Source organism: Lygodium microphyllum, chromosome 10 (genome assembly GCF_053477565.2).
Source record: "Lygodium microphyllum isolate KBCC chromosome 10, Lygodium_microphyllum_v1.1.10, whole genome shotgun sequence".
NCBI lineage: Eukaryota > Viridiplantae > Streptophyta > Polypodiopsida > Schizaeales > Lygodiaceae > Lygodium > Lygodium microphyllum.
The window spans coordinates 94738364-94756776 of record NC_141144.1 but is presented as its reverse complement, the minus strand read 5'-3'; the positions used below and the strand labels follow the sequence as shown (position 1 = coordinate 94756776).

The window sequence follows — 18413 nt, the reverse complement described above, 5'->3', positions numbered from 1 at the left end:
GAAAAGGGGGTTAATATCCAACAATGGTTACTGCAAACTGTGTAAAAAAATTGATGGAAATATGCCCCAAATTGATGATTGCAGATTGAATAAAACAGGAAAAACAATAAGATGATTAAATACCTATTTGAAAGAAATGGATGCTGAAGCAAGTGACATTGTGATTCCGCAAAACTGAGAGCATACCATTGCAAAACAGGGCAATGTTACATGAAGGAAAAACCTGTCATAATGTTATACAGCCATACCCAAAGAGGGATAAAATAACATATACATAGCCTGGTTGTAGCAGAAAATTAATAGCATGTTTGGGTCCACAAATCACCACAGGAAGGGATAAGCATGTATGGTTATAAACTTGCCCACCTACCATGATCTATATACATGCGCAAGGAAAAGAAGAGGGTCAATCAAAAGCAGGAATTAGCAGCTAAAAATGCGGCCTTACTAGTTAACCCGCAATCATAACATGCGTGGACGGGTTCACAGCGATACAAGAGGGATTTGGGCCATATGATTCTGCCATGATTGCATCTTGCAAAGGGGAGGCCTCCAAGATAAGATAGGTGAGTAGCCACCATGGCTGCAAAATCAAGCCATAATCATAGCGAAGGCAAATAAGGCCAGCAATAAAGCAAGGTGAAATGCAAGCAAAGGCATGACAATACCTACATAATCTCAGAAGTCACCAAATGCACACAACAAGGACAGAAAGGGCAGTTCTAGGTTAAGACATAGTATATCAAGAAAAAGTCTAATTGAAAACCCAAAGCCAAAAGAACACCTTTACACTACCCATCTGACTATTCTACCAAAATAGGGTAATTGCTAAAAGAATTTTTCTAATTAATTATTAACAAGCATATCACTAATATACAAGCTTAATTACAAAGAGTAAATTAAGTCAATTATAGACCATCCGATTACTTTCCATAGAAAAGCAACTAATTACTAAATATTTTTCTCATTTTGGTATCACTAATTCGAGAGTAAGTAAAGCAAGAGGAACAAAAATTATTACATGTTAGTAATAGAGCAGTCAATATAGTTAGGTGTCTTAAGAGCCGAGGCAAAGTAATTGAGTACGAAAGATAATAACGATGCCTTAAAAGTTCCAAACCCAAACCTTAATGAGCAAGATGACTCAAGTAGATCCATGAGTAAGTACATCTTAATCCTTACGTAAATACAAATAGCTTTTTAGTAGATCCATGAGCGTGCGTGCGTGCGTGCGTGCGTGCGTGCATGCGTGCGTGCGTGCGTGTGTGTGTGTGTGTGTGTGTGTGTGTGTGTGTGATTTTATTTATCAAATAACAGAATTGTGGGTAAGCTATTTTTTATAGCTTTTTACAAGAATTGTGGTAGCGTGATGGCCTTCCAAACTTAGTCTCAATATTTTGCTATTCTTTATCTGATGGTAAAATGAGCATATAATGTGTAAAATTGTGGGCATGGTTACAAGAGCTCATCAGTTGTAAAATTACAAGAGCTCATCAGTTCAATAGTTTTACAAGTGAAATAAATCTGCAGTTTACATTTTACAATTGCAACCTATGGTTTGAATGTGGGCACCTGCCAATCTCCACCCCACAGGGTCTCAAGCAAAAATCTTGGGAAAAACCCTCTGTATGGATCCTCCTCACGCTTCTTCAGTAGATACTGTAAACAATCTTCAACATCTTCTTTAATTTCATGGTACGCCTTATTCGCGGCTTCTCTGTTCTTCTGCAAGAGTTCTCCTTTTCCTACAGAAGAGCATACCCCATGCATAGCAAACCATTGATGATGATGAGTTTGTGGCTTATTGCTGATGACATTACAGCTGATGAGTTTGAAGCTTATTGCTGATGCATATCGAAATTAGATAGACACAGATAGATACCGGTAGTGTCATATGGCTTCCCAAAAAGGAAATACATCCGTCCAGGAGGCTTTGGTGCAAGCAGAGGTAGATGCAGCTCTTGTTTAGCCACTTCACCAACTGCACCTCGTCTGTTCATGGCAAACAAGTATATACAGCTCTTATCACAGATATCCCTTTCATAGGACTAAAATTTAAGTACCACTACCATACAAACCAGGATGTATCCTGCATTAGCCTGTCCATTAATCAATGCCAAATATAAACAGATCGAATACCTAATTTGGAACTGTTTTTGATTTGCATCCTGGAACGTTGAAGAGAAAAAGGGCAGCTGTTTCAGTTCATCATAGTCCAGAAGTAGCTGCATATACCAACAACTTTTCCTTCAAAACTGTACACAAATTGAACATGTCAAACAGGTACTAGATAGTAGATTATTACCTCTAGCAGATCATCTTCCCCAACTGCTCCAAACGGCACGATAGTCATGCCAAAGCGAGCTGCAGTTCGAATGAATTCTGAATTCTCTGGCCAAAAGAGCTTATAAGCCTCTCCCTGAAAGTATCAGTACCAAGAAACTTGAATGCCATCTTTGCAGTCTCACAAAACACTGCAAAAACAATTATTTTCCACATATGATCTGATTAAACAAACACATATGGAACTGCCTCAGGGCTAATGAACCCCCCTGATAGGGCATGCAGGGCAAGGGACAATCTTGAATCCCCCCACACCAACACACAAAGCCCCCCTCTCCCCCCACCCAACCTTTTCTTCTTCCAGGGCGAACCTGGCTTTCCTCTTTTAAGATTAGTGCAATATAGCACACAGGCTGAAGCAAACCCTGTTTGAAAACACGATGTTCAGGCAACACAAATGTGGACACCAGGTTGCAACATGCAGAAATCTCATAGCTTGTGCAGTTCTGTTTGACTGCAATCTATCATGATGTGGAGCAACAAGTTGCAATCGTTCAGAACTTGCACCCCTTTTCACATAGGAACTCCCAAGGAGTGTGAACAATTCCTGATCTAGGGTTCTTACCAAGAAGAACAGCCAATGCAACAAGTCGAGGGAGTGGTGCTGAGTAGTCAAGGGAATGGTGCCAACAAGTCAAGGGAGTGGTGCCGACTAGTGCCCATGAGATCTCTTCTATGAGAAGGGTACTTGTATCATTTTGCAGTGGATGACTAGGGCCCTGGACTAAGGGTTACTATATAAAGAAGTGGCACATTCTAGACATGGCCAGTTGAGCCATTGTTGCAATCACAACAATCCTTTATTTTCCCAGTGAAAGCTTAACTTTTTTATGATCAAAACAGTCAGGAGATCAACCAGAACAATGACCTCTGCAGACTTTAACTTTCAAAACAAAGAGAATAATCAATTCAACATCATGACCATAATTGAAGTTCAATTTCTCAAGAATAATTTTCACAAATGAACCACAATTTGCAACAACCAATAGTAATAGATGCAGTGTAGTTGCTGACAGATTTACCATCCTCTAAAACCATATCCACAAGATACTTCACCCACAGACACCACATGCTGAGAATGCTTACGATCTGTAAGTGTTTGTAATATGGACAAATTGGATAAAGCCCCACCTTTGTAAATTATATATGTACCAATAAATTACAAACACCAGTGGTTCCTGGAGACAATGTAGTCGATTTGAAAGTTCTGCAAAAAATATCAGCATGTTTGTACCTTCCGATGCAGAGCTTCCCTTGCACCACCAGGGTATAGAAGTGCAGACTCTCTTCTAGCCATAACTTTGAAGAAGCCTCTCTTTGTTGCAGGCACACCCCCAAAAACACGGACATCATCATAAAACCCTGGCTCTGTCAACCCTCTTTCCAATGCCCGTGAGAAAAGAATAGGATGTGCAATACCACGAATCAACTGTTTACGCTTTAAGAATTCAGTGACAAGAGGACCCAACTCAAGCCCCATTAACATGTGATAGCCTACAAGAAGAATAGGTCTGTCTTCAGGGACACCAGATAAGCCTCGCACAATAGTTCCATCTTCCTTTTTGGAGAAAAATACAGGACTACAAAGTTGGCGAAAAAGCCTGTGTAAACCCAAGTGCATAAAGACCATTCAATTAACCTCGCAATCTTCAAAATGAATATATGACTCTACAGACACAGGTACATATCCTGTAGTTAAGCAACTTAGATTAATCAATACACAGGTGTAAGGGGCCCCATAGATCATGTGGTGATTGGAAAAAAAGATTGTACAAGAGCATTGATGTGATCTTTAGAATCGTGACCTTCACAATGACATAGCAGTAATTCAAGCATCGAATTACCTAGCTTCTGCAATTTGAGAATTTAAAGCAGTAACAGTATTATTTCTTTCTTTCCACACAACTTTTTATGCAGTTCATGGTAAAAAGCTTAAGAAAAGTTATCCAGTCATCTAAAATGACTGAAAACCCGTCCCCATGGGGGATGGCAAAAAAAAAAAAGGCAAGCATTGAGGAAAAGAGATTACTTATTGCGTTCAAAGGCTTGAGCAAATTCCTCTGTTGTTGGGTATACGAAGTCTGATACAGGATCGAAAGTTTTATGGTGACGGTACAGATTAGCACCACGAATCTGATATGCAAGATCAATCCCGTCTTCCTGCCAGACAAAGCAAAAATTGTGTGCAGGTACCCATTGTAATTAACAAACATGTTTGTACCTTTTTCTTTCTGCAAAAAATAGCAACTTTCAAATGCCAGAAAGAAAAAGGAGCAAAGTAATGCTTAAAGTACCAACCAGTAGCAAAGTATGACCAGAGTCCTTGAAATATCGAATTACACAACTTTTCAAGGTTTTTCTCAGTCTCTCTGCTTCATCTCGGCTTGGAAGCATCTGATCTTTCCCACTGGCCATAACAAATACCAGCCAGAAAGAGAAATAGCAATTAACAAGATGTGCACCGGCAACCTTGACCTTCAAGTCAGATCCAATTTTGTTCAAGTCCTTCAACAGAGTTAGGATATGGAACTTCATTATGTATCTCTTCAATATCACCATATGACCAGCTAAAAACATGAGGGCATGCAAACATATTGTCCATATCAGTATCTACATTCACTTGTATGACTCTCAAAGAACATGTACCTGGCAAGAACTAGAACGTCAGCCTTGACAGCATGGAGGCGTGAGTTTGCATACATAGCAGTGGACCTTAGCAATTCGATCTTCCAAAGCAAAGTTTCCTTTGGAACAATATCAGCAAGAATCTGCAAGTAGGAGGGAGATGTACAAATATTGTTTTCCTTGTGAAAATGCATGTAATACAGATCCAATCTCTATGGTTGTAGTGTAAATCAAAGCAAGCATAATAATTTGTGCACTTAACCTGATTTCAAGTAGTGATACATAATCTCTGACATATGATGACATGCATGTGACCTTTTAATGTGTTTTCCGAGAAATTAAAATGATGGTAAGGGTATCTTCATCAGTTCAAAGATTACATATAGGAATGAAACCACAATGCCAAAGTTTATTTTAAAAGACGACACCAACAAAAACAGGAATCGCTTTCCCTGTCACTACAATATTTCATCTACTAAGCGAACAAATAAAGAGGGCATTTCAAGTCACGTAGGGCTAAGGACTTTAGTGCAAACAATCCTCCAAGGATTTTGTGTATCTGAAAATATCAACCCTTGATTGTTAGAGACATGCCAAGCATTGGAAATTTTCTTAACTAAAAACTGCAATGTCAATTGGACATTTCTACACAGTAACTGTATTCTCCAGAAACCTCAGAAAGTATCAACCCCTTGATTGTTAGATACATGTCAAGCATTGGAAAAATTCTCAACTAAAAACTGCAATGTCAGTTGGATATTTCTAAGAGGTAACTGCATTCTCCAGAAACCTCAGAAAGTGGAGGACTGTGAAATATACTCACTGGCAGTGTAGGGAGTAGAGCAGTAAGGTTGTCAGACAGTGCTTGTACTTTGTCAAACGCTGATAGTCCTTTATCTACTTTTGCCAAAGCCATACGGACTGGGTCTCCTATAGGAGATTCCCCACCCCCAGACCCACCCCACAAAAAAGGACAAATTTAGACCATATGCAGGAACAGCTAAGCTGGAGCTGCACATATTAGTACCCAACTTTTTATATGATTTTGTACATATCACAAATTTTAATAGCCAAAATAATTACATTTACATATTTTAAAATTGGAAAGATATGTGTAGCCAGGACAACAGATGTACTGTTTGACACATATTATGCAACAAGGCAGCAGAAGGATGTCTTCAAAGTCTAAAGATGACACAAGAAATTTCAGACTTTCAGATGACTCTGAAATTGCAAGAACTATCATGCTGTGATACTCACGTGAACCAATATTCTGCAGCATGCTTCATAATAAATTAGAATCTTGGAAGTTCCAGACACAGTACAGATGCATTTGAAAGCTCAAGAAAAAGCATTTCCACTGAAGTCCTTGAAGGTGCAACAATACAACCCAATTTTTTAAGAAAACTGGCACACCATCGATTGGTCTTTGCAATTTATAAAGCTTGATGCACCATAAAATTTAAATTGGGGACTCTTCCTTTTGACTGGGTAAGAAACTACAAGATTTGAGAACTGCATCATAAACAGTCTTGCTGGACTCTTCCTTTTAAACTCTACCACTAGCCTGAGATCAAGTTCCCATGATGGTGGTTGGTAACATCCTTTCAATTCAACATGCATGGGTAAGAAACTACAAGATTCGAGAACTGTGTTCATAACAGTCTCGCTGGACTCTTCCTTTTAAACTCTAACACTAGCCTGAGATCAAGTTCCCATGATGGTGGTTGGTAACATCCTTTCAACTCAACATACATGGGTAACAAAATCAGCGCAATAATATTGAAGCAACTTTGCTGAATACAACAGCACAGACTAGCAAGTACATGCCTCACCAAAAGGGTGCAGCCTTGATCTTACCCATAGTGGAGCTCAATAAAAATGGGACAATTTCGTAAATCTGAGCAGGTATGCCCTCCATCAATGGGAAAAATGGTAGAAGTTGCGAACTGTTAAAGCAAGTCGCTGCATTAAATGGACATAGTTACTTCAGTTGCTAGTTTGAAACTCCCCATAAAACAAAATCAATCACTATGCCAGAGAACAAAGCAACCAAACAAACAGAAAATTTAACCTCAATGTATCTGCATCAGTCAGTGTTCAAACCATCAACATAAGCAGCCTGATCACCTATTTTACCATTAGAAGCAAGAATCTACTAATAAGCTCAGGAAAGATTTGAAAGAAACTGAACAGGTTTACCATAAGGTGTGAGAAATTGTGCAGTCGAACTTATTTCAACCAATTGACCAGACTTTGTTATCTTTTTAATTGGCCAATGAGGACACTAACAATTAATTCCTCCCTATATTTTTGACAAAAGCCACAACAATAGGAACTATGCTAAAAAGTGCCCAACATTGGAACATGCTTCTTTGATCCCATTTTTATGTTTGCTGCTTTCTTACTGGCATGGATCTAGAATGAATGTGCTAGTTTGCATATTTCCACAAGTTGCCGGCCTCATGAGAAATAGTAATGTTGGCATGATGCCTTGGGCACAAGGTAGTATGTTTGGCGATGTATATATGCAGCCCACTGGATTTGGAACTCTTGGTATCCATACTGATCATGCCAATGCTCCGTATAGGGCTATTGGTCATGAGGGAAATGCAGCCAATGTACCATCTTTTGCAGCAATGTGAAAGTTCCAAGGATCTGTGCAATCCAAAGGGGAAAAAAGCCTAGAACCTTCTGTAGGTTTTGGGCCATGAAGAGTTAGAGGTAAAGTTTCCATGTGCTTTTTGGTGAAGTTCCAATGTTGTGTCGCCTACGAAAGATGCACATGATGGACGACGGTGACTTGGCAAATCATTCTGAGTGAAATGTTGCACTTTATCTTGATGAGTTTTAATTGGAGTTGATGGTGGATCGAGCTCATTCAGGTTCAGCAAAGCACAGAAGGTCTAGAGTATTGTACTTTGCATGATACTTTACATTATCTCTTGCTTTTCCCATGCAATGGTATTGTGTTTAATGTGAAATAGGCCCTTGGAATGGAGGAAAACTTAAGAAAATGAGTGTCCACCCAAGGTGAAAACCCTTACATTGTATAAGTATGCAACCTCTTTTACATCATCAAAGAGTGATCAGCTTGGATTCACCATATTTGCAACACAAGTATCATTTGGTCTCACTATGGTGATTCCATGGCAACTTACCCTCATCTACTTTATCATTCTATTCTTCTATACCTCTTCACCAACACCCTTGCCTTGGTCCTTGCAACAATTCTTTTATGGGGGGTAATTTTTAAGTTTTATTGTTATTGCATTAGAGAAAAGAAAAGAAAAAAAATCTAAGACTTGTCAAATTGGGCTACTCAAAAGTGAATATTCATTGCCTCTAGAATCGTGGTAGGCACTTGGACAACCCATCAAGTCATCTTTGGTCCAATACTTTAGTTTCTTGGGGGTGGAATCTTTGGGTAAAAAGAGGGTGGAGAAGCAACTCTCTCTCCATCTTGGGACCTTTTTGGGTCTCAAAGGGATGTTGAGTCACTACATTAATGCATGCAATAATCAAAATTATTATGCACCACTATCTATTTTATTCTCCTTAAAACAGCCGCAAAAGGTTGTCAACTGTTAGATACCAAAGATACAAGGCTTTATTTTTCAGCAACATGACAAATGACCAAAAATCCTCTATAAATGGAGCATGTTATGGGCAACCATCCTATCTCGGATCCTTCACACCACCCAGCTTCTCCCACATATTGTCGATACACAAGGAGGTCATCGCTAGCCCACCGACAAAAGCCCATCTAGTCTTCCCCCACCCTCAGCTGCCACAGCCTTCGCCTTGCTTGTACCTATTTTCACAAGCCCTTTCAAGGATGCTAGCTATTATCACTATCATCACCATGCCTTGTCCCAGCTGTCTACACCATTACCAGCCCATATATACATGCATTTTCAGATTTTGGAGGTTCTACTCATGTCATCATCAAAACAACTTGCTGCCTAGCAGCAAGACTCTGTCCAATTTGCAAGTGTGGACATCTCCTTCCTAAAACATATTATAGATGTTTGTATTCTCCCCTAGAATGAAAGTGCTAACCACCTTCTCTATGTTGATCTTCTCCACATCCACCTACTTTGGCTTTAGAGTATAAGATGATTCCTCAACCAAACACAAGTTGAAATAATAAAACATTAATCTCTCCAACTAGGATGTCTTCCATTAGTTTCTTTTCTTTGTATGAAATAGAGCCCATGTGCTACAATTCATCTCAACAAGACCACTACCACAATGTTGTGAGCATAGTTGCCAAGGGTTTCTGAAATGGGAGGTATGAAACGGGTTTCATAGGTTTCATACAAGTTTCGTAAAATGTTAGAAACGAGTTTCATTTGAGATTTTAAAAAGTACAAAAGTTTTATATGCATATACTATATATTCATGTGACATAAAAAACACAGATTGACATTATTCATTATTCTATACATCGCAAATGAGCATTCAACATAGCATCAATATTTGCATGCATCATGGTCCACTATCCATGCGCAACATCAACTTTAGCTATAAAGGAGACATCAATAGATGCAATCATCACAGATAACAACTCAAGACAAAACTCCGACAATCAATGCCAATATCCATATAAATGTGTTAAATAAATCCATGACAAATGATAATTACAAAAGTCCCAATGCATTTAGAGTATGGCATTTGTGAAAGTTTAAAATAGGTGTTTCATACGTTTATGAAATATCTAGGTATGAAATAAGTTTCCTAACCTTATGAAACGGGTTTCTTGGCAACTATGCTTGTGAGTGAACACAGATAGCAATCTTTTTTAAGCATACAAAATTAGAAAGTTTGAGCTAAATTCATAGATGCAACAACGAATATAAATAAATTCCGCACACACATGTTCATTATTTACTTACCAATGTTAGAGCACAATGTTTTTACCTATCCCATCAAGACACAAGTTGAAGCTATGTCTCACACAACTAAGCAATGGAGCGTGCAAATGAAAGCTTTCAAGCTATAGTGAAAGGTTTCTTAGAAGGTATGAATAAAATATTAAAGCTTGCACAAAGTAGCATCAAGAAGGTACGAGATAGAGACCAATGCTATGTTGACAAATATAGAGAACCTAATTGTTGAGCTAAAAATTAATTACCCACTAATTAGCTCTTTAAAACAACAACAAAACAACAAATTACCAAAAGTTTCATTAAATGGGGAGCGTTTCTAGAGAGTTTCTGTGTCCCACATGCAAAACCCTAATTTGGGAGAATTCTTCCACATCTATAAATAGACAGGCTGCCCACCATTCAGCCCCATCCTTGTGTTGCAAGGTTCAACCATCAGCCCTCTTCCACTAGCTATCCAACCCCCAACGACTGCTACTACATGGTCTACAGCTATCGGCCAGCCTCCCACTACTGCCAGTAATCAGCCTCCATCATCTACATCAGGTCAGTTTTTCTGTTTTCGGCACTTTTCTTCATCAGTCTCTGCTCTAGTTGGTAGTTGCTACACTTGGGATCCGTCTCCAGTGGATGATACACGCCAATACCTTCCTTAGCCTGCTCCCACAAGAGCAGCTAGCTGTTGGACAGCACTACCCTTGAGCATCTTGTACATTCTTTCCTTTAATTACAGCATTGATTCATTCAATTCAATTTCCCTTTCTTCTCTCTTTGTGTTCATGTTTTTGTGTTTTGCGTTTTGAGTTTTGTGTTTAGGGTTTGAGTTTTGCATATCCTTGTTTGAGTCTTTATGTTTCACTTGTGGTCGTACTTTCTATGTTTCCTCGATGCAAACCCTAGCATATCTTCACACTAATATGGAGGAAAGAAGGCATGTTTATCTAAGGGTCCAAAGCAATCTGAAATCATACAATCACAGCAGCATACAAAACTATCTCCTAGGTATTTTGGTCATTCACAACACTTGAGAATATAGGGAACATCACTTTACGAGCTCAAACTTCTTTCCAAATTTGAAATACATCAAGATTTCATTTGATAAAGCTATAGAAAGAGTTGGGTGAGATAATCTAGTCTCAAGGGATGAGAAAAGTGAAGCTATTTGATAAACAATTACTTGCACATTAACTTGAGAGTATATAAGATGTTCGCCATAGACAAATAAGGAATACAATTTGTGAAAGGTGTTTGATAATGTGGGAGGTTTGTTCAAAATAGAGTTCAAAATGGAAATATATAGACACTATTTAGAGAAGGTTTCCCAATTTACAATTAGAAAATCATTCTTCAGAGGGAGGAAGCATCATAAAAATTAATGACATAATTAAAGTGACATTTATGAGGAAACATTAATAGGAGTTGTGACTATATGTATCATAGTATATACACGTGCAGGGCTTAGATGGGTATGATTGTAACCATATATAAAGTACACATTTGAACATGGGCTAAGACCAATTATATCAACCTACTCTAAGCCACATAATATGTGCAAACAAGGGCTAAAGCCAAGTAAGTGGTGATGCAACAAGCATGCATAAACTTACTAAGGATTAGGGTATTAACGAATAAAATAATCTTGCCAAAGGTTGGGAGAGGATTTTGGAGCTCATTCCATACATTTTCTCTTCTCACTCTATTTCACTACTAAATACTAATCTAGAAATCAAACAAGGAATCAGCAATAATCTATCATTGACATAGTTCTACAAGCAGGATGTGAAACATTGTGTGTAAGAGATGCTTCCTCTTACAAAAGCCACGAAGCTAGACTTCTATGGACGTGGAAAAATGTATACAAATGTGTCTAAAGATAACAACAATCTATTTTATCCCATCCAGCTTTGAAGTTGTTGGACCTCAAGAGGGCTTTCATGGCGATTTACGATGCTAGCCAATGGCAATGGTGTGGGACTAATGTAATGGCAGCACAAACCTCCAATGGCATGGAACTGAATTAAGGTGTTCTACCTAAGACAAGGAGCTATTGATAATCGTCTAAGGCTTATCAAAGTAGAGGCATTAGCTGATTGGATAAGAGTGTGTAAATTATAACATTGTGCACCACATTTTACCATCACCTTCATCAAGCATATAGTCATTTGCTCATTTGTATATGTATTTGCTGCATAGTTGGTGTGGCAGTAGTTCTCTTCAGTTCCTTCCCTAGAAAATGTGTGTAAAAAAGAAATCACAGCCTCACTTGTGAAGAAACGCATTTAGCTAACAAACAATTATAAACTACTCTAATCGCGGAAAACATAAACCAATCATACAACAATGCACAAACTCATAAACACAAAACATAATTAGGGTTAGGATATCTCAAAGACAATAAACACAATGAATAATGAAGTGAATGACTACTGAATATACAATGCTCATGCAGCAAACACACTGTGCAGTGAATATTGAACCTCAAACTCTTATATCTCTAAGATCAAGGCAAAGGTTATGAGTTAGAGAGTGTGTCGTACTCCGAACGGATCCCGAAACGCAGCAAGGCAACCTCCGTGTATCAAACAACAACAAGCGTAACCAAAGAGACTAAATCTAGTGCAAATAGATAGTGAGGAAAGAAAAAGACCAAAAACGCAGTTACCTGTGGAGAGAGAAATATTGGGCAACAGCTAGAAGCAATAGACAGCTGTACAGAGAAGTACTGGACGATAGCTAGAAGCAGCAGACAATTGTGCAAGAAGTATAAGCGACAACTGGAGGAGAGAGAAACTTAGCAAACACAGGTTGTGGATGATGGTGACAGTGTGAGACTAATGGCGACAACTCTAGCTGATGATGTCAGTACCAAACGCAAGATGCAAATTGCAGGCAATAGCTTTACAATGTGAGCAAAGGCTGGAATCAAACGCCCAATGGTAGCAGACAACAATGAAAAACTCGGACTACAATGTTCTCAGCCAACGGATGTGGGCGACAGAGATACAACTCCTAAAACCTACAAAAACAAGATTGATAGAGAGTGGTGGACTACAAGCCTATTCATAGAAAGTTTAGGACACCCAAATTAGGGTTTTGCATATGGGACACAATAACTCTTTAGGATCTTGTTTCTTTTTAAATAATAAGGTTTCTTCATTAATTAAGCATGTTTTGGAGTTTTTTAAGTCGGGCTAACGCATTTTTAGCTCAATACTCCCCTCTCACGCCCCAAAATTGAGACATGAGAAATACGCCCTTTTGTTTATTTTTCTTTTACCCTAAGGCATCCCTCCTCAAAGTAGTCAAGGCATTGGGCAAAGGGTACATGTCGGCTACCCAGTGATCTACCAAAACTACAAAGGCAATGGTTATCTTACCAAAGGAGTCCAAGTGATCACCCCGGAGAGGCCATTGCATTGGACCAAGGACACTCAACGACTAACACCAAGAGGCCTAGTATCTACCAAGTCTTGCAAAGGCAGATGGAATCAACAATGGACTATCTTTTTTTGTTTTAAGGGCTTTGTTTTAGTTTGTCATAAGATTTAGCATTAAGTGAGGGTTTCAAATCAGTGTTCATCCCATTGAGTCATTATGTCCCAAAATACAAAAAATAAGGATAGATAGACCCACTACCTTCAAAAACAAGCAAAACAATTCTATACACTACTAGGATAAGTGCCTAGTGATTACCTAAGGGTGTGTGTGTGTGCCAATCATATAGAGAATATGTGAAGAGACAAGCAAGCAAGATAAGCAAAACCAACACATGACCATAGGGAAAAAACTGCTTTAGAAGACTACCATGTGCTATGCTACAATTATGGTGGATCAAGAGTCGACCACTCCAAGGGCGACTAAAAGGGATAAATGTACACAAATGCATGTTTACATTAACAAAATGTCAATGCATCGCATAATGCAAAGAAAGATGCAAGATTGCATGCTCATGCAAAATGTTATGCAATGGTGCCACTTGAACAGTATCCTCATAGGCGAATTGTTCACTTGCCTAAGCGCCCTTTTGGAAGGAGATGTTGCTGGTCTGATTTACAACCATTGGAGGATCTTCTGATGCAACCAAGGGCAAGAGAAGACCAATCAACATCAGGTGACAGCATCTACAGGCAGTTGAGACACGGTAGCAACAATAAATGACTGATTTTCTTCAGTTCTTTGCATCTACAAGCTGTTGAGATAGGGCAGTAACAGTAGATGACAGATTTTCTTCAATTCTTCATGAAGAAAGTCTGAATTTCCTCTCTTCTCAGCATTCTCTCTCATCTCCTAGCCTTTCTACAGCCTTGCTCCAAAGATTGCAACATTGAGATCACCAGAGGTTGAGAAATTTCAGATTTCTTTCTATAAACCCTAATCTGCAGTAGAAATTAGAGTTTAGTAACAACCTCAGGAAGCATGCCAAAAATTGGAAGCTCCAAGACTTGGATTCAACATGGCTGAAGCTGTTTTTAGCCTATTCAAGTGGAGGGACCAATAAATAATTGAATTTGAGGCATTTTCCATCCCCATCAAAGCGAGTGAAGGCCAATTGATTGCCCGAATCAAGGGGAAAATCAGATTAAAGACTTGCTGGTCATCTTGAACAGCAATGGGAGCTGAAATACCGAAAGAGATTGGGAGAATCCCATTGTACATCAACTTCTTCTTCAATTAAGTTAAATAAATACCGAAAGGGACGCCAATTTTGGGGCCAATAGGGTGTCCAATGTCCAAGATTATATGGTAAAGTGTGCATTTTAGTTTTGTGAATTTGTTAATTACTGTAAATAGTGCTTAGTCAAATTATGTACCACTCTATCTGAGGAGAAATGATGGTTTCGGATCAAGTGATCTTTAGGTGGGGAGTGGAAAGGAATCATGGTCAATATCACAAAGATCTAAATCGAAAGAAGGCTCCACAATCCACTGGGCCAAATGATCTCTAGAAAAAGTGGAATCAATTGCTTCTAACTGCGAACTTGAAGGAAAGAGCAACTCCGAGCAGGAGGGGACTCATCAAGTGGGTCCTCAAGAGAGGCAATACATACCTAGGCATAACTAAGTCCACAACAGTAGGATGGGCAGACATTTCTAACAACTCCTCAAGTGAAGAGAGAGCAGAAGAACCAACTGCCATGGAGCAATGGGTATACCCTGCTATCTCAGCTGCGAAGGGTAGGTGCGAGTACCTACACTAGATGGGCTCGAGACATAAATCTTGGGCGGACCGGTGCCCTTAGCCTTTAAACAACGCTCTGCATCAAAGTGATCAGCCTTTGGACAATGTTCGATTTTTCTTTGGGCCATTCTGTCACCCGAGTTTAAGTTTTGATGGAAAAGTTACTTGTGACTCACTAACTTGGTTTGGATTTGGATTGAGAGGTTGAGTTTGCTTGCCCTTCCCTTGCTGCCCCTTTTGAGAAGATGCGACAAAGGCCTTCTTTGTGGAGGATGTCCCATGACACTGATCAAAAAATTGAGCGTAACGCAATAGTTGACACTCGATTTCATAGAACGTAGGCATCTGAGGATATGAGGTCAATTGCTGTACAAAATGAAAATATTTCTGCGGTAGCTTATTAAGAAACAATGTAACCTCATCATCAAGGGATTTAGGGACCGCAGTAATTGGGAACTCAATGAGTAAACATTGATACTCAACCAACTTGACCTTCGCGTCATCCTTATCCGTTACGGTTAAGTTGATGTGAGTTCGAACTCGCGTAGCATAGCTCTCAACGAGATGGGCCCAATGCTTGAAGGCAAGGTCAAAGTGTTGGAGCAATAAGTGAGATTCATGAAAAAACATTGCATATCAACTCAAAGATGGCTATGACATTTCTGCTTTTCCAAAAAAGAAAAACCTCATATGGATGTCAACGGGGGTCAAGCTGAGGTTATGTACAAAAGCTAGATTTCTTTGGTATTCCTCCTCATATGATGAGTTAGTATTTTGTATGACTTGCAATCCGTTAGCTGAAGTCGTACATAAATGAGATTTATGCAATTTGAGCTGCATGGGATGAATTTAGAAAGCTCTAAAGGAAGAGTATTTCATAGAAGATGTAGGATTAATTACTCGCAGGACTTTTAGGGAGTGGGTTGTGAAAGCCAATAAAGGGCTTATAACTATAGAGCTTTTGCATGAGTTTGAGCACTAGAATGACCAATTGAATAGTATAGAGTAGCACACTCTAGAATTTCAAAAGATAGAGTTGTTTTTATAGGCAATGACCTTGCAATGCAATTGAGCTTAGGAGAGCTCCTTGTCCGTTCCACAAACCTTGGGAATCCAATACATACCTCATCAAATTGGACCAAGTGGAAAATTTCGACCCATTAAAACAAGTCTTGTCTGAAAAAGCATGCTTGGCGGATGAGGATGAATGGGAAACTTCCGAGGGGGGGAGATAGATGAGTAGTGTAGAATACAGAGGTGGATAGGGTGGAGGAGGAGGGAGTTACATGGAAATAGGTTGTGAGTGTCCAATGGGCGCCGATTTATGTGGAGCATAGTAATATGGAACGAGAAATGGGAACAGAGACAGGGACGGCTAAAAGCAAGGAACGGGGACAGGGGATGGGACGCGGGAGGGAATGAGCATTTGAAAATGTATGCATGTGATGTGGTGGATGGATGTGTGGGCATAAACACAACGTGTAGATTGCAAGTGATAGCTCCAGGGTACCAAGCGACAGCTTCTGGATGTAGGCGACAACTCCAGGATGCAAGCGAAGGCTAGAATCATGCACCAGATGGTAGCAGACAACAATGGGAAGCTATGACCTCGATGTCCTCCTCAAATGGGGTGTGGGCAACAAAGCTACAGCTCCTCAAACCTACAAAAACGAGATTGAGACAGAGTGGTGGGCTGCATACCTATTTATAGACTCAACAAAGGGTTCCTTAGTGAGGCCCAATGATTGTGAAGTGTCATTAAAATGACAATGTCTCCATCAACAATCATCATGAGGATCCTTCTCAGTCATTCAATAGGTGGTTTCATATCATCAGATCCAATAGCTTGAGAAGGAGCTGTGCAATACTTATAGACTATCTTTGGACCAACATTCACTTACTGCATAACAAGCATATGCAACCTGCTCAGCATATCATTGAGTAGCTGCTTGACCACAACTCAGGCCTCTACCCAAGCATCTAATGAAACCTGATCACTGGCCTGATTCTCCTCCTAGTCTTTTTCAACAATTAAGGGGTACAACAATTTTATGGTGCTGTTAACAGCAGGGGGGAAAAAAAACCCAGGGGTTTTTTTTTGTGGCGCGCGGGTGAAGAACTACATTCAGTTAAAACAAGAGAAATGCTAAAAACTTGCCTGAGATACAGAAGGCTACCCTCTATCTCATAGCTGCAGTACTATGTGAAAAGCATGCACTTTACAAGAGCCTTCATACAAAGAAACAGAAGGGACAAGTTGCAGAAATGCATGCCTTGACCACAGTAAAATGTGGAAGAGTGGGTTTTTTCCAACAGGCCAAGCATGGCTATGTCAAAAGGAGATAAAACTCAAAAGGGCAACCAAAGTGCACAGCTATTAGTTGCCAACACCGACATGGCAGCCTCAGTCAATTGCTGAGACTGGCTTCCATAGGCAACATTCTTGGTTGGAACATTGGTTTGTAAAAACTGCACTGAAAGTGCCTGCTGACTTATGAGGCTTTTTAAGGAAAGAGATCTGATGACAACCTTATGATGTATAAGGTTCTAAGAGTCTCAATCACTGACTAAGAAACTGAAATAATAAAGAAATAACAACATCTAGCCTTACAAACGTCTTGCCTAGGAAAATGCATATTATAGCCTTTGTTTGACATAGAACCTATTAAAGAAGGCACATTAGACAGGAGTTCAGCAATCAGATCACTTGCAGCGCTTTTCAAACAGCCAGCATGCCTGAAGCAGATTTTAAGTTGAGATTTTTCCTAGGTATTTCTCATCCAGAAGTCTCAGGTACAGTTGAAGCAAATCTAAAAATTCCCCAACTTGAATTGCTGAAATCTAGATAAGCTGTCATTAATCAACATCTCAACAACCCCCCAACAGCATCACAATCAGTTCACTGTAGAAGTCTTGAGTTACCAGGATTTGCAAGTGTAAGAACAAGATCCATGGTTGGATTCCGAGCAGCAACAGCCAAGGCAAGGGCTCCACCTAATGAATCTCCAACTAGATAGATAGGCCTTGATGGATGTTTCTGTGTTTCATCCTTCAGTGTGCTCTCAACAATTGCAATAAGCCCTGCGAAACAGTTATATTAATACTACCATACCTCCTAGTTTATCAAGAAGTCTGAAACAAAAAATCTTTTAGAGCATGACTTTCAGATAGGACATAACATCATATTGAAGTAAATTGATAAAGTAAAGCATTCTGCAAAAATCTCAAGCACAATACTTCCAGAGCCCACTCTGGAATGGCCTAGCACTCCAAAAGCATATGTCAGAGATAATTTACAGCTACATATGTCAGAGATAATTTACCACTAGAACAAAGATAGCATTTGAGCACAAGAAGTAATATTAGCAATAATGCTA

General features: G+C 39.4%; 1 protein-coding gene across 1 annotated transcript in view; it reads right to left on the bottom strand.

The window, feature by feature from the left end:
- Positions 1-1383: 1383 nt before the first annotated feature.
- Positions 1384-18413, bottom strand: part of PES1 (Esterase/lipase/thioesterase family protein) — a 31310-nt gene continuing 14280 nt past the window's right edge. The window contains exons 4-14 of the mRNA XM_087686584.1: positions 17959-18117; positions 6829-6933; positions 5792-5898; positions 4990-5111; positions 4642-4750; positions 4373-4503; positions 3578-3944; positions 2306-2419; positions 2140-2225; positions 1883-1992; positions 1384-1745 (exon numbers count right to left, since the gene is read on the bottom strand). Coding sequence (XP_087542710.1) covers positions 1552-1745; positions 1883-1992; positions 2140-2225; positions 2306-2419; positions 3578-3944; positions 4373-4503; positions 4642-4750; positions 4990-5111; positions 5792-5898; positions 6829-6933; positions 17959-18117 — 1604 coding nt within the window. The 3' untranslated portion in view covers positions 1384-1551. The remainder of the gene's footprint in view (positions 1746-1882; positions 1993-2139; positions 2226-2305; positions 2420-3577; positions 3945-4372; positions 4504-4641; positions 4751-4989; positions 5112-5791; positions 5899-6828; positions 6934-17958; positions 18118-18413) is intronic.